This window comes from Cydia amplana, chromosome 26, assembly GCF_948474715.1.
Source record: "Cydia amplana chromosome 26, ilCydAmpl1.1, whole genome shotgun sequence".
Lineage (NCBI taxonomy): Eukaryota > Metazoa > Arthropoda > Insecta > Lepidoptera > Tortricidae > Cydia > Cydia amplana.
The window spans coordinates 5,060,132-5,073,737 of NC_086094.1; the positions used below are offsets into that span (position 1 = coordinate 5,060,132).

At 46.1% G+C, this 13,606-nt stretch overlaps 2 protein-coding genes across 2 annotated transcripts; one reads left to right on the forward strand and one right to left on the reverse strand.

Annotated features, from left to right (window-relative positions):
• Window positions 1–4,486: 4,486 nt before the first annotated feature.
• On the reverse strand, window positions 4,487–11,455 carry LOC134660063 (trichohyalin-like). Its single transcript, XM_063515763.1, has 4 exons — window positions 11,260–11,455; window positions 6,118–7,404; window positions 5,130–5,225; window positions 4,487–4,666 (listed from the first exon to the last, which is right to left on the reverse strand). The coding sequence occupies exons 1-4, from the start codon at window positions 11,453–11,455 to the stop codon at window positions 4,497–4,499; spliced, it is 1,749 nt and encodes a 582-aa protein (XP_063371833.1). The 3' UTR covers window positions 4,487–4,496.
• A 546-nt stretch (window positions 11,456–12,001) lies between these two features.
• On the forward strand, window positions 12,002–13,087 carry LOC134660064 (uncharacterized). The gene has a single exon (XM_063515764.1). It carries the CDS (start codon window positions 12,002–12,004, stop codon window positions 13,019–13,021), a length of 1,020 nt encoding a protein of 339 aa, XP_063371834.1. The 3' UTR covers window positions 13,022–13,087.
• Window positions 13,088–13,606: the final 519 nt, after the last annotated feature.

Consider the following 13,606-nt stretch of genomic DNA (forward strand, 5'->3'; position numbering starts at 1 on the left):
TACATATCAAATGAAAGAGCTCATTGTAAGAATCTCAAATGTATTTTTTTTATAATTTTAGGATAAATAGTTTAGCGGTTATTCAAGAAAATAGGCAAAAAATGACCATCCCCCCCCCTTATCTCCGAAACTACTGGGTCTAAAATTTTGAAAAAAATACACAAAATAGTTCTTTACCTATAGATGACAGGAAAACCTATTAGCAGGGGTCGGACAAAAAGTGCGGATGACGTCAAACCACTTATAGGATGATTTCAAATAGTATTTTTGATTTTCATAAACAATTATCACTTATCATTTATCAACCTCTTTATTAAACGATATCGCCACTTGAAATGAGTACGTACGTTTTTGACTGACACATTGTCAATCAGATGAACAATAAATTGACTTCGTTATTGTTTAGCTATTGTATCTTCACGGTTATATTTAGCTAAAATGTATATTTACTAATGTATAAGAAAACGCTCTAAAATGTCATCTGTACTCGAATATTGTGGCAATTTTCCGTTTTTGGAGGTACGTGACAAACACGTATACTGCCCTTGCTGTAATCAAGATATACCAACGAAGAAATTTATTTTATTCACTACATCACCCTACCACCTGTATTATTAATTCCATGGATTTATTTAAGTACGATTATTTTGTTACTTCATTAATACTACTTTGTTACTACATGTCACACGGAAGTTTAAATACAAACTCAAACATCATCCTGTGTGCAAGATTACGTCATTTTTACGTCATCGGCTCTTTTTGTCCGACCCCTGCCTATTAGAAATGTGCAGTCAAGCGTGAGTCGAACTTAATTACTTAGTCTTTGACCCTACCCCTACGGGTTTTTTTAAATGTTTCCTAGGAAACTACTGGACCAATTAAGGTGAAAATTGGTACACATATGCAAGTTTGTGACTCAAAGACGGACATGTAACGCAAACAAATGAATTTTAAACATGGGAGCCACTTTGGGGGGGGGGAGAATGGGAACCTTAAAAAATAAATTTTTTCAAACTATATATTATCTTGTTACATATCAAATGAAAGAGCTCATTGTGAGTAACTCAAATTATTTTTTGGTAATTTTGGGATAAATAGTTAGGACAAAACGACGAAGCGTTTCGAGAAAAGGTAGGTAGTGCCCTTGCGCTTCGCTTTGCTCGTCTTGGCGGGGGCACTGCCGTGCCCCCAGATACGAGTATGTAGTGTATGGTATGAAGATGAACCTAACGCAGGGCCATACGTCCCGGTACGCCGGGACATGTCCCGGTTTGAAGCACGGTGTCCCGGCGTCCCGGCCGATAAGAAAATTGTCCCGGTTTAAAAATCATAGTTATTTTAGTATTAGGGGGCTGGACTTGGTAAATAATAATATACCTACATTTCTACGTTTCATATGGCCAAAATTAAAAAAAAAATGTTTTATGGTACCTACTTTTACCTTATGTCCAATATCAGTTTCTCAGACACACAATCATTAGATGATTATGTAAATTATGTTATTTTATAGCTTTTAAAGTCTGTAATGTAGAGCTTGAATTTCAGGCTCCCGAGGGCCTAAAACCTCATCAATGGAACTTTGCCCTCCGAGTAACTCTTGTACATATGACACATATTATTGTTGAGTAATATTTGACGATTGGTTCGTGTTAGAGCGCTGCTTTCTTACAGCTCGACCTTCGGCGTCACTTAATTTTTAACAAATATAAATATTTGTTTCAGAAGCTTGGCATTTGCCTCGCATGAAAGCTCACCGCACTGGTTATAAGTACGTTTCGGGCTTGTTCAGTAATGTGGAGATTTCTGAGCTCGACCTTCAGCCTCACTTTTTACCAAAATTTTTGGTTTGTCTTCCAAATCTCCTCTTCTTCAGCTTAGCCTTTGACCTCGCTGCGCCAAGCTCGGCCTGCGGTCTCACTTTTTAATACAATGGACATTGGTTGGCGTCTATGCTCTAGCTGAGCTTATCCTGAAGCACGGCTTCGACCTCGCATTTTCCCGGAAATTTTTAGGCCCGGCCCGGCCCTTTTAACACGCTTTCACAATTTTGGCACAAAAAAAATCGCGCTCGCTGCGCTCGCGTTTTTTGCTGGTTGACCCTGTGAATCTACATGGTAGCTTGATTGGTCAATGAATAGTCATTTAAACACATGGAAAATGTATCTCCGAAACTATTGTGCTAAAATTTTGAAAAAAACACAAAATAGTTTTTAACCTATCGATGACAGGAAAACCTAATATTAGAAATGTGCAGTCAAGCGTGAGTCGGACTTAATTACTTAGTTTTTGATGCTATCCCTACGGGTTTCTTATATACATTTCACTCACGTTTCACATGAAAAAATACATTGTTAAAAATTGTGTAATGTACGGAACCCTTAGAACGCGAGTCCGACTCGCACTTGGCCGGTTTTTTACTTTCACGTCTTGTATATTAGCAATTTTAATAATTGATTCGGTCAAGTTATGTTCTAATTTAATGTATGGGGAAGACGAACAAATTATAGATACCTGGCCCGCTTAGAAACTATTGCTGCTGACTGTACCTACTTCAATTAGCCCCAAGATAGGTGGTAAAAGCAGGCGTGTCTCACTCCGCGATTTCGTCGCTTTGCTACAGGTAGCTAAAAGTACATCCGTTCCGGCCCCAATTTTGGGGAAAGCCATAAACCGCGCGTGGCGCTGTCGCCACCTAGCGGCCATATCTGTGCTGATCGTAATAGACGCGTTTTGTTAGAGAGTGAGTCTTCTGTACTTAGTACTATTATTTATTCTGTGGTAAAAGTGAGGTGATCTAGGCCACCTCGCCCCCCGCCGCCGCTCGCGGATGCCGAGGTGGCCTATATTATATAGGGGTTCAAGGCGTTAGCCCGGATTGCTAAAGAAAGACGGTACAATTCGGCCTGCACCACTCGAGGGTTTCATCACTTTTTTAGGGTTCCGTACCCAAAGGGTAAAAACGGGACCCTATTACTAAGACTCTGCTGTCCGTCCGTCCGTCTGTCACCAGGCTGTATCTCACGAACCGTGATAGCTAGACAGTTGAAATTTTCACAGATGATGTATTTCTGTTGCCGCTATAACAACAAATACTAAAAACAGAATAAAATAAAGATTTAAGTGGGGCTCCCATACAACAAACGTGATTTTTGACCGAAGTTAAGCAACGTCGGGCGGGGTCATTACTTGGATGGGTGACCGTTTTTTTGCTTGTTTTGCTCTATTTTTAGGGTTCCGTACCCAAAGGGTAAAAACGGGACCCTATTACTAAGACTTCGCTGTCCGTCCGTCCGTCTGTCACCAGGCTGTATCTCACGAACCGTGATAGCTAGACAGTTGAAATTTTCACAGATGATGTATTTCTGTTGCCGCTATAAAAACAAATACTAAAAACAGAATAAAATAAAGATTTAAGTGTGGCTCCCATACAACAAACGTGATTTATGACCGAAGTTAAGCAACGTCGGGCGGAATCAGTACTTGGATGGGTGACCGTTTTTTTGCTTGTTTTGCTCTATTTTTTGTTGATGGTGCGGAACCCTCCGTGCGCGAGTCCGACTCGCACTTGGCCGGTTTTTTGTTGATGGTGCGGAACTCTCCGTGCGCGAGCCCGACTCGCACTTGGCCGGTTTTCTTTAATATATATGATTTCTATGTCACTTTATAATTTATACCACAGGGTGTTGCCTATAACAGGAGCAATAAATGAAACTAGACTGGGGGGCGATTTTTAAATTTCAATCGCTCGATTTCGTCACTCGAAAATCGGTGGAAAACGGCGAAATGCTAATTTTAGAAATACGACGAGCGATAGAAATTGAGAATCTAGTGGTATTAACCACTCATTTGCACCTTAACGAAAAAAAACTTGCATATCAAATAAATAACTAATAATCATTATCGTTTATTACATCATATTTAATTACTATAGCCGTCTATAGCGTATACAATATATAAGCGTATAAAAATAGAGGATCACAATCATATTCATAGTTATTGATTTTATTAATCGTAGTATACTTTATGGTCCGACTTTTCCAACAATAAGTCATGGCAATTTTCTTTGCCGCGGATAAATAAGGTATAAAAAAAATACAGGGCTTTGTTTTTAATTGCCTTAATACTAGTATCCGCGACACTAACTCCGCATTTACACACTCGCGCAAATGGCGGGAAAATAAAATGAATTCTTTACAATATTTATTGCGTTTGAGTCAAAAACTTTTAAAGTATGATTCAAGTTTATGCGTCTTTCCTGTGGACCTCATAAAATAAACGGTTTTTAAGTTTTTTTTAAGCTTTTACATCTTAAAAGTTGTACTTATGATAAAACTCATAGAAAAATGTTGAAAAATTCAAATCGTTAAAAACTTTCGTTATGTCTACCTACAGGTAAGATGCCGGTTTTCCCATTTTTGATTAGTTTATTACTCGAATGCAGGAATGTGTAAAGCGGGACTGAATTTGACCAATGAGTTTATATTTTGTCTATGGTTTTAGTTATTTTTAGCGGTAACTTTTGCGACCTGCGCGGGCAGAGCCGCCATAGGAATGATTTTAGGCGGTGCGGTGTTGTCGCAGGTGCAGAAACAGTTCTTGCCGTGAGCGCCGTTGGGCAGGATGAGGATCTTCAGGTTCATATTGGTTTCTAAGGCGTGCAAGATATCTGGAACAATTGAGAAATCATTAATATGGAGGCCTAAACAGTACCTAAGCCACCAACGATGTCGAAAGGCAGCAGAGGCTTTGTGGCACATTTCTCTGATCAGATTTACGAGTTAACGAAGACACGTACATAAAAACTAACGGTGTTATTCCTAAACGTCTGCTAAGTTAATCAGTTGATGATAATCGTTTGTGCCTATCTGTCGTTATGCCATAGAGAGGACAAACGTTGATAGTCAACTGATTAAGTCAGCAGCCGCTTATGTATAAACTCTGTTAAATTTTGTCTCTGGATGTAATCCAGGGAGGAAAATGAGGACCACGTTTGTAGGAAAAGGTGATTTCGCGCGGTCGTCACTTTCGTTTAGCTCCGTCTATTTATAATATGTCTGTCAAGTATGGTATCCTTAGGAAACCATAGAAGAATACATAGTCTGTGGGCCTGTTAGTGCTTCAGGCCTTACCTTTAGTGCCCTTCTGGAGCGCTAGCTTGCCTCCCTTCTTGCCGTCGACTGGGGCCGCGGGCGCCGCCGGAGCCCCGGGCGCCACTGGTTTCTTGCCTGAAATAAAATTTGCAAAATTGTAGTTCCACGGCCCGGTCTCACGTGGCCAACGTGGGTCATCCTTTAGTAAGAACTTCGCCGAAGTTCGATTAACCTTGTGGTTCTAAATTGGACAATTTTTGCGGTATTTTGAAGTAAATTATAAGTACCTATGACCACGCTACATTACATATTTCCATTATTATTAACAATTAAACAGTCTGATAATAACTGCACGCTTACTTCTGTGGGGTTCTTTCTAATGCTAAAGGAACGATTTTATAGTCGAGTAAATTTTTGGTGTTCAGACACTTTTATTAACTAAAATACTCGCTACTCGACTAAATTACTAACGTAGTCCGAACAAGTCCAGGCTACACTTCAAGGCTAACGTAGTCCGACTAGTCCGAACAAGTTCAGGCTACAATTATCTAAACTTCAAGTTTACCATGTGTACATCATACTACTACTACTTAATTTGTGACATTGCTATAAAATAATGAGTAAATATTGAGTCGATTAAAGACACGGTTCCAAAATTTGGAGCTTTTCCCATAAGTAGATGTAAGTACCTACCTAAATCGTTTTTTCCAGTTTACTTTTATTTTTATAAAATACTAGCGTCCCGCCCCGGCTACGCACGGATTAATAAATTATACATTTAATAAACCTTCCTCTTGAATCACTCTATCTATTAAAAAAAAACCACATCAAATTCCGCTGCGTAGTTTTAAAGATCTAAGGCTCTAAGCATACATAGGGACAGACAGACTGGACAGACATCGGGACTTTGTTTTATACTATGTAGTGATTTAATAATCGTTCGTAAGTAGTAAACTCAAGTCGTGCGTTGGAGCTCTGAAGTTCTGACACGCCCACACTTTATTTATGAATGTGCCTAATTAATTACCTGAAGCGAACTGTTCCGAGATCACCTCCTTGTCTTCTGATTCCTTCTTCCTCTTGATGCGGAACTCTCTTTCTTCCTCAGTCTCCTCTTGTTCTGATTCCTTCTTGTTCTTCATGCGGAGCTCTCTTTCTTCCTCAGTCTCCTCTTGTTCTGATTCCTTCTTCTTCTTGATGCGGAGCTCTCTTTCTTCCTGAGTCTCCTCCTCTTGTTCTGATTCCTTCTTATTTATGCGGAGCTCTCTTTCTTCCAAAGTCTCCTCTTGTTCTGATTCCTTCTTCTTCTTTATGCGGAGCTCTCTTTCTTCCTGAGTCTCCTCCTCTTGTTCTGATTCCTTCTTCTTTATGCGGAGCTCTCTTTCTTCCAAAGTCTCCTCTTGTTCTGATTCCTTCTTCTTCTTGATGCGGAGCTCTCTTTCTTCCTGAGTCTCCTCCTCTTGTTCTGATTCCTTCTTCTTCTTGATGCGGAGCTCTCTTTCTTCCTGAGTCTCCTCCTCTTGTTCTGATTCCTTCTTCTTCTTTATGCGGAGCACTCTCTCTTCCTGAGTCTCCTCCTCTTGTTCTGATTCCTTCTTCTTCTTTATGCGGAGCACTCTTTCTTCCTGAGTCTCCTCCTCTTGTTCTGATTCCTTCTTCTTCTTTATGCGGAGCTCTCTTTCATCCTGAGTCTCCTCCTCTTGTTCTGATTCCTTCTTCTTCTTTATGCGGAGCTCTCTTTCATCCTGAGTCTCCTCCTCTTGTTCTGATTCCTTCTTCTTATTTATGTGGAGCTCTCTTTCATCCTGAGTCTCCTCCTCTTGTTCTGATTCCTTCTTCTTCTTTATGCGGAGCTCTCTTTCATCCTGAGTCTCCTCCTCTTGTTCTGATTCCTTCTTCTTCTTTATGCGGAGCTCTCTTTCTTCCTGAGTCTCCTCCTCTTGTTCTGATTCCTTCCTCTTCTTTATGCGGAGCTCTCTTTCATCCTGAGTCTTCTCCTCTTGTTCTGATTCCTTTCTCTTCTTTATGCGGAGCTCTCTTACTTCCTCAGTCTCCTCCTCTTGTTCTGATTCCTTCTTCCTCTTGATACGGAGCTCACTTTCTTCCTCAGTCTCCTCCTCTTGTTCTGATTCCTTCTTCTTCTTGATGCGGAGCTCTCTTTCCTCCTCGGTTTCCTCATCATCCGTTTCTGATTTGCTTATCTTCTTTTTCTTTTCGATGTCGGTTTCGTCAGTATCAACAGATTTTTCTGGTTGACCTGGTTGTCCTCGCTGTCCTGGTAGTTCAGGCTTGCTTGGTTGTTGTGGGGTGCTACCTGGTTGTTCAGGCGTGCTTGGTTGGTCAGGCTTGCTCGGTTGGCCAGGCGTGCTTGGTTGTTCAGGCTTGCTTGGTTGGTCAGGCTTGCTTGGTCGTTGTGGGGAGCCGCCTGGTTGTTCAGGCGTGCTTGGTTGGTCAGGCTTGTCAGGCTTGCTTGGTTGGTCAGGCTTCCTTGGTCGTGGTGGGAAGCCGCCTGGTTGTTCAGGCCTGCTTGGTTGGTCAGGCTTCCTTGGTCGTTGTGGGAAGCCGCCTGGTTGTTCAGGCGTGCTTGGTTGGTCAGGCTTGTCAGGCTTGCTTGGTTGGTCAGGCTTGCTTTGTCGTTGTGGGGAATCGCCTGGTTGTTCAGGAGTGCTTGGTTGGTCAGGCTTGGTTGGTTGTTCAGGCTTGCTTGGTTGGTCAGGCTTCCTTGGTCGTTGTGGGGAGCCGCCTGGTTGTTCAGGCTTGCTTGGTTGTTCAGGCTTGGTTGGTTGGTCAGGCTTGCTTGGTCGTTGTGGGGAGCCGCCTGGTTGTTCAGGCGTGCTTGGTTGGTCAGGCTTGCTTGGTTGGTCAGGCTTCCTTGGTCGTTGTGGGGATCCGCCTGGTTGTTGAGGCTTGCTTGGTTGGCCAGGCGTGCTTGGTTGGTCAGGCTTGCTTGGTTGGTCAGGCTTGGTTGGTCGTTGTGGGGAGCCGCCTGGTTGTTCAGGCGTGCTTGGTTGGTCAGGCTTGTCAGGCTTGCTTGGTTGGTCAGGCTTCCTTGGTCGTTGTGGGGAGCCACCTGGTTGTTCAGGCTTGCTTGGTTGGTCAGGCTTGTCAGGCTTGCTTGGTTGGTCAGGCTTGGTTGGTCGTTGTGGGGAGCCGCCTGGTTGTTCAGGCGTGCTTGGTTGGTCAGGCTTCCTTGGTCGTTGTGGGGAGCCGCCTCGTTGTTCAGGCTTGCTTGGTTGGTCAGGCTTGCTTGGATGTTGTGGGGAGCCGCCTGGTTGTTCAGGATTGCTGGGTTGGCCAGGCGAGCTTGGTTGGTCAGGCTTGCTTGGTTGATCAGGCTTGCTTGGTCGTTGTGGGGAGCCGCCTGGTTGTTCAGGCGTGCTTGGTTGGTCAGACTTGTCAGGCTTGCTTGGTTGGTCAGGCTTCCTTGGTCGTTGTGGGGAGCCGCCTGGTTGTTCAGGCGTGCTTGGTTGGTCAGGCTTGCTTGGTTGGTCAGGCTTCCTTGGTCGTTGTGGGGAGCCGCCTGGTTGTTCAGGATTGCTTGGTTGATCAGGCTTGCTTGGTCGTTGTGGGGAGCCGCCTGATTGTTCAGGCGTGCTTGGTTGGTCAGACTTGTCAGGCTTGCTTGGTTGGTCAGGCTTCCTTGGTCGTTGTGGGGAGCCGCCTGGTTGTTCAGGCGTGCTTGGTTGGTCAGGCTTGCTTGGTTGGTCAGGCTTCCTTGGTCGTTGTGGGGAGCCGCCTGGTTGTTCAGGATTGCTTGGTTGGTCAGGCTTGTCAGGCTTGCTTGGTCGTTGTGGGGAGCCGCCTGGTTGTTCAGGATTGCTTGGTTGGCCAGGCGAGCTTGGTTGGTCAGGCTTGCTTGGTCGTTGTGGGGAGCCGCCTGGTTGTTCAGGCGTGCTTGGTTGGTCAGACTTGTCAGGCTTGCTTGGTTGGTCAGGCTTCCTTGGTCGTTGTGGGGAGCCGCCTGGTTGCTCAGGCGTGCTTGGTTGGTCAGGCTTGTCAGGCTTGCTTGGTTGGTCAGGCTTCCTTGGTCTTTGTGGGGAGCCGCCTGGTTGTTCAGGCTTGCTTGGTTGGCCAGGCGTGCTTGGTTGGTCAGGCGTGCTTGGTTGGTCAGGCTTGCTTGGTCGTTGTGGGGAGCCGCCTGGTTGTTCAGGCGTGCTTGGTTGGTCAGGCTTGCTTGGTTGGTCAGGCTTCCTTGGTCGTTGTGGCGAGCCGCCTGGTTGTTCAGGTGTGGTTGGTTGGTCAGGCTTGTCAGGCTTGCTTGGTTGGTCAGGTTTGGTTGGTCGTTGTGGGGAGCCGCCTGGTTGTTCAGCCGTGCTTGGTTGGTCAGGCTTCCTTGGTCGTTGTGGGGAGCCGCCTGGTTGTTCAGGCTTGCTTGGTTGGCCAGGCGTGCTTGGTTGGTCAGGCGTGCTTGGTTGGTCAGGCTTGCTTGGTCGTTGTGGGGAGCCGCCTGGTTGTTCAGGCGTGCTTGGTTGGTCAGGCTTGCTTGGTTGGTCAGGCTTCCTTGGTCGTTGTGGGGAGCCGCCTGGTTGTTCAGGTGTGGTTGGTTGGTCAGGCTTGCTTGGTTGGTCAGGCTTGGTTGGTCGTTGTGGGGAGCCGCCTGGTTGTTCAGGCGTGCTTGGTTGGTCAGGCTTGCTTGGTTGGTCAGGCTTGGTTGGTCGTTGTGGGGAGCCACCTGGTTGTTCAGGCTTGCTTGGTTGGTGAGGCTTGTCAGGCTTGGTTGGTCGTTGTGGGGAGCCGCCTGGTTGTTCAGGCGTGCTTGGTTGGTCAGGCTTGTCAGGCTTGCTTGGTTGGTCAGGCTTCCTTGGTCGTTGTGGGGAGCCGCCTCGTTGTTCAGGCTTGCTTGGTTGGTCAGGCTTCCTTGGTCGTTGTGGGGAGCCGCCTGGTTGTTGAGGCGTGCTTGGTTGGTCAGGCTTGCTTGGTTGGTCAGGCTTCCTTGGTCGTTTTGGGGAGCCGCCTGGTTGTTCAGGATTGCTTGGTTGGTCAGGCTTGTCAGGCTTGCTTGGTTGGTCAGGCTTCCTTGGTCGTTGTGGGGAGCCGCCTGGTTGTTCAGGCTTGCTTGGTTGGCCAGGCGTGCTTGGATGGTCAGGCGTGCTTGGTTGGTCAGGCTTGCTTGGTCGTTGTGGGGAGCCGCCTGGTTGTTCAGGCGTGCTTGGTTGGTCAGGCTTGCTTGGTTGGTCAGGCTTCCTTGGTCGTTGTGGGGAGCCGCCTGGTTGTTCAGGTGTGGTTGGTTGGTCAGGCTTGCTTGGTTGGTCAGGCTTGCTTGGCCGTTGTGGGGAGCCGCCTGGTTGGTCAGGCTTACTTGGTTGGTCAGGCTTGCTTGGTCGTTGTGGGAAGCCGCCTGGTTGTGCAGGCGTGCTTGGTTGGTCAGGCTTGCTTGGTTGGTCAGGCTTGCTTGGCCGTTGTGGAGAGCTGCCTGGTTGTTCAGGCGTGCTTGGTTGGTCAGGCTTGCTTGGTTGGTCAGGCTTGCTTGGTTGGTCAGGCTTCCTTGGTCGTTGTGGAGAGCCGCCTGGTTGTTCAGGCCAGCTTGGTTGTTCAGGCCTGCTTGGTTGGTCAGGCTTGCTCGGTCGTTGTGGAAAGCCGCCTGGTTGTTCAGGCGTGCTTGGTTGGTCAGGCTTCCTTGGTCGTTGTGGGGAGCCGCCTGGTTGTTCAGGCGTGCTTGGTTGGTCAGGCTTGCTTGGTTGGTCAGGCTTGCTTGGTCGTTGTGGGGAGCCGCCTGGTTGGTCAGGCTTACTTGGTTGGTCAGGCTTGCTTGGTCGTTGTGGGGAGTCGCCTGGTTGTTCAGGCCTGCTTGGTTGGTCAGGCTTGCTTGGACGTTGTGGAGAGCCGCCTGGTTGTTCAGGCGTGCTTGGTTGTTCAGGCGTGCTTGGTTGGTCAGGCTTGCTTGGTTGGTCACGCGTGCTTAGTTGGTCAGGCTTGCTTGGTTGGTCAGGCTTCCTTGGTCGTTGTGGAGAGCCGCCTGTTTGTTCAGGCGTGCTTGGTTGGTCAGGCTTGCTTGGTCGTTGTGGGGAGGCGCCTGGTTGTTCAGGCTTGCTTGGTTGTTCAGGCTTGCTTGGTCGTTGTGGGGAGCCGCCTTGTTGGTCAGGCTTGCTTGGTTGGTCAGGCTTGCTTGGTCGTTGTGGGGAGCCGCCTGGTTGGTCAGCGTCAGGGCGGCGTGTTTTGTGACATTCACCATTGCTGTCCTCGTAATCCTCATAATCTTCCTCTTCGTCTATCTGTTTCTTGATGCGTCTCTCCCTTTTCTCCTCGGTCTCCTCGTCGTCTTCCTCAGTTTCTGATTTGATGATCCTCTTTTTCATTTTTTCGATGTCGGTTTCATCAATATCTCCTGGTTGTCCTGGTTTACCTGTTATGTTACCAAAAATCATGACTATATAAATAGACAGGTTTATGTCAGGCGTATGTCCGTACGCATGGTAAGTAATGTATACTGTATGTGTATGATTACGTGACGTACGTCAGAACTGTCAAACGTACTTTTAAATAGCTCCGTGTTAATTTCCTATTAAAATTACAAAAGTAGCTTTGCAGCCCACAAGCAGTGAAAAATATATAACTAACATTAGTGGTAAACTAAATAAATAGTGTTTGGTGTATAAACATTAACGTGTTAAAAGAAATTATAGTTTAAAATCGACGTATAGTTGCCGAACCGGACTTATATTCGTGCGGATCAGCTGACCGCTGTCAGCCAATCAGCTGTTAACACCTGCGCTCGCGCATAAACAGTGTGCGAGAGACAATCACCAGAAATAGGACTTTATTACTGACGCATAAGTCACACTTTGCAATGGCAGCCTGTGCGGGATGTTTCAACAACTTAGGCGATGAGAGATTTTTGAACTGTCATAACTGCCAAAAATCTTACTGTCTTCTTTGTACAAATTATTCTAATGACTTTTATAAGACTTTTAATGGGACCCGCACAAAAGTATTCGTGGAAGTGTGTTGAGTGCAAAAGCTCCGAACCTAGGTTAGACAATACTAATACACCGGTGCGCGGCGACAACGCCAATGTTACTGTGCACAGGGGGGCCACCTGCCCCCGTGAAGCTGGGGCCTGCATGCTCGACAGCTCGGTCATGGACATGTCCTATACTGACAGTCAAGGTTTAAACGACACCACCAGGTATGGAGCTTTGTTGGACACTACCGGTGGCAGCGATATTCAGCAGTTGGTGACAGAATTTCGTCTTTTTCGTCAAGAAATGCGTGCAATGAGTTACGAAATCCAGGCCCTTCGTACGACTATGACAAACCTGACTACAAAGATCGATAAATGTGATGGGCGAATCGATAATTTATGTGCTCGCGTAGAAAAGCTTGAAAACGACACCTCAAATAGTAATGAAAGTCATAACACGGACAAGTCACTTCTGGACACCATTGTCCAATTGAGAACGGACATAAATAATAGAGATCAGGATCTGTTGTTAAACGATTTAGAAATATCTAGCGTACCTGAACAAAACGGAGAGAATACGGTGCACATAGTCACTACTCTCGGCCAGAAACTTGGGGTCACTCTCTCGGAGCACGACATCGTCGACGCGACACGCGTGGGTCGTGCCGCGCAGCTGAACGAGGGTGTCCAGGGTGCGCCGTCCCGCCCGCGGCCACTGGTGGTGCGGCTGGCGCGCCGCGCCGTGCGCGACCAGCTGCTGCAGGCGGCACGGGTACGTCGCGGAGTCACTACGGAGGGCACCGGCCTGCCTGGTCATAACTGCCGCTTTTATGTCAACGAGCGGCTGACTCACTTCAACCGAAGACTATTCCAGAAGGCAAGGCAGCTCAAGGAACACTACGGCTGGCGATATGTATGGACTCGCGATGGTAGGATTTACGTGCGTCAACGTCCTGGCTCGGAATCTCCGCGACATCGCATACAAACAGAGCTGGATTTGAGCCGTGTTTTTGGTACACTCGATATTTGATCTCATGTATAAAAGCTTTGATTTATCATTAGACTTTTTAGCACTCGTTGAAACACTATATAGGCACTCATTAATTACCGCTTTTCGATTGGATACTCTATTTTTGGTATTTTTGTTGTATGTAGACAGATTTCATATTTTTATTAATTGTAAATCTTATATTAATTGGTATTATCGCTGGCTTGTTTTGAATTTGTTTCTTGAGTGCGTTGCAGTAATAGCAATTGTTGTGGGTCACCAAATACGCTCCAAGGGATTGTACACTATATTTTGCCGTTACAATAACACATGTAATGCACTATACAACACTTTTAATTACTTTAAACACATATATCACCACATCCACACGATTATACACACATTACTATCTATTCCGAATATTGAATCAGTATTTGAGGTTATGCTACCGCGTTGTACGCTATCTTATTACTATACCAGCCAAACAATGTTTAATGTGACTATTAGGGATGGGTACTAAAACTAAATTTCTTAAATTAGGTCTCTTTAACGCGGGATCTCTTACAACTGGACACGATGACTTTCTAATTGCAATGGATAAATATGAGGCAGACATAGTCGCAATCA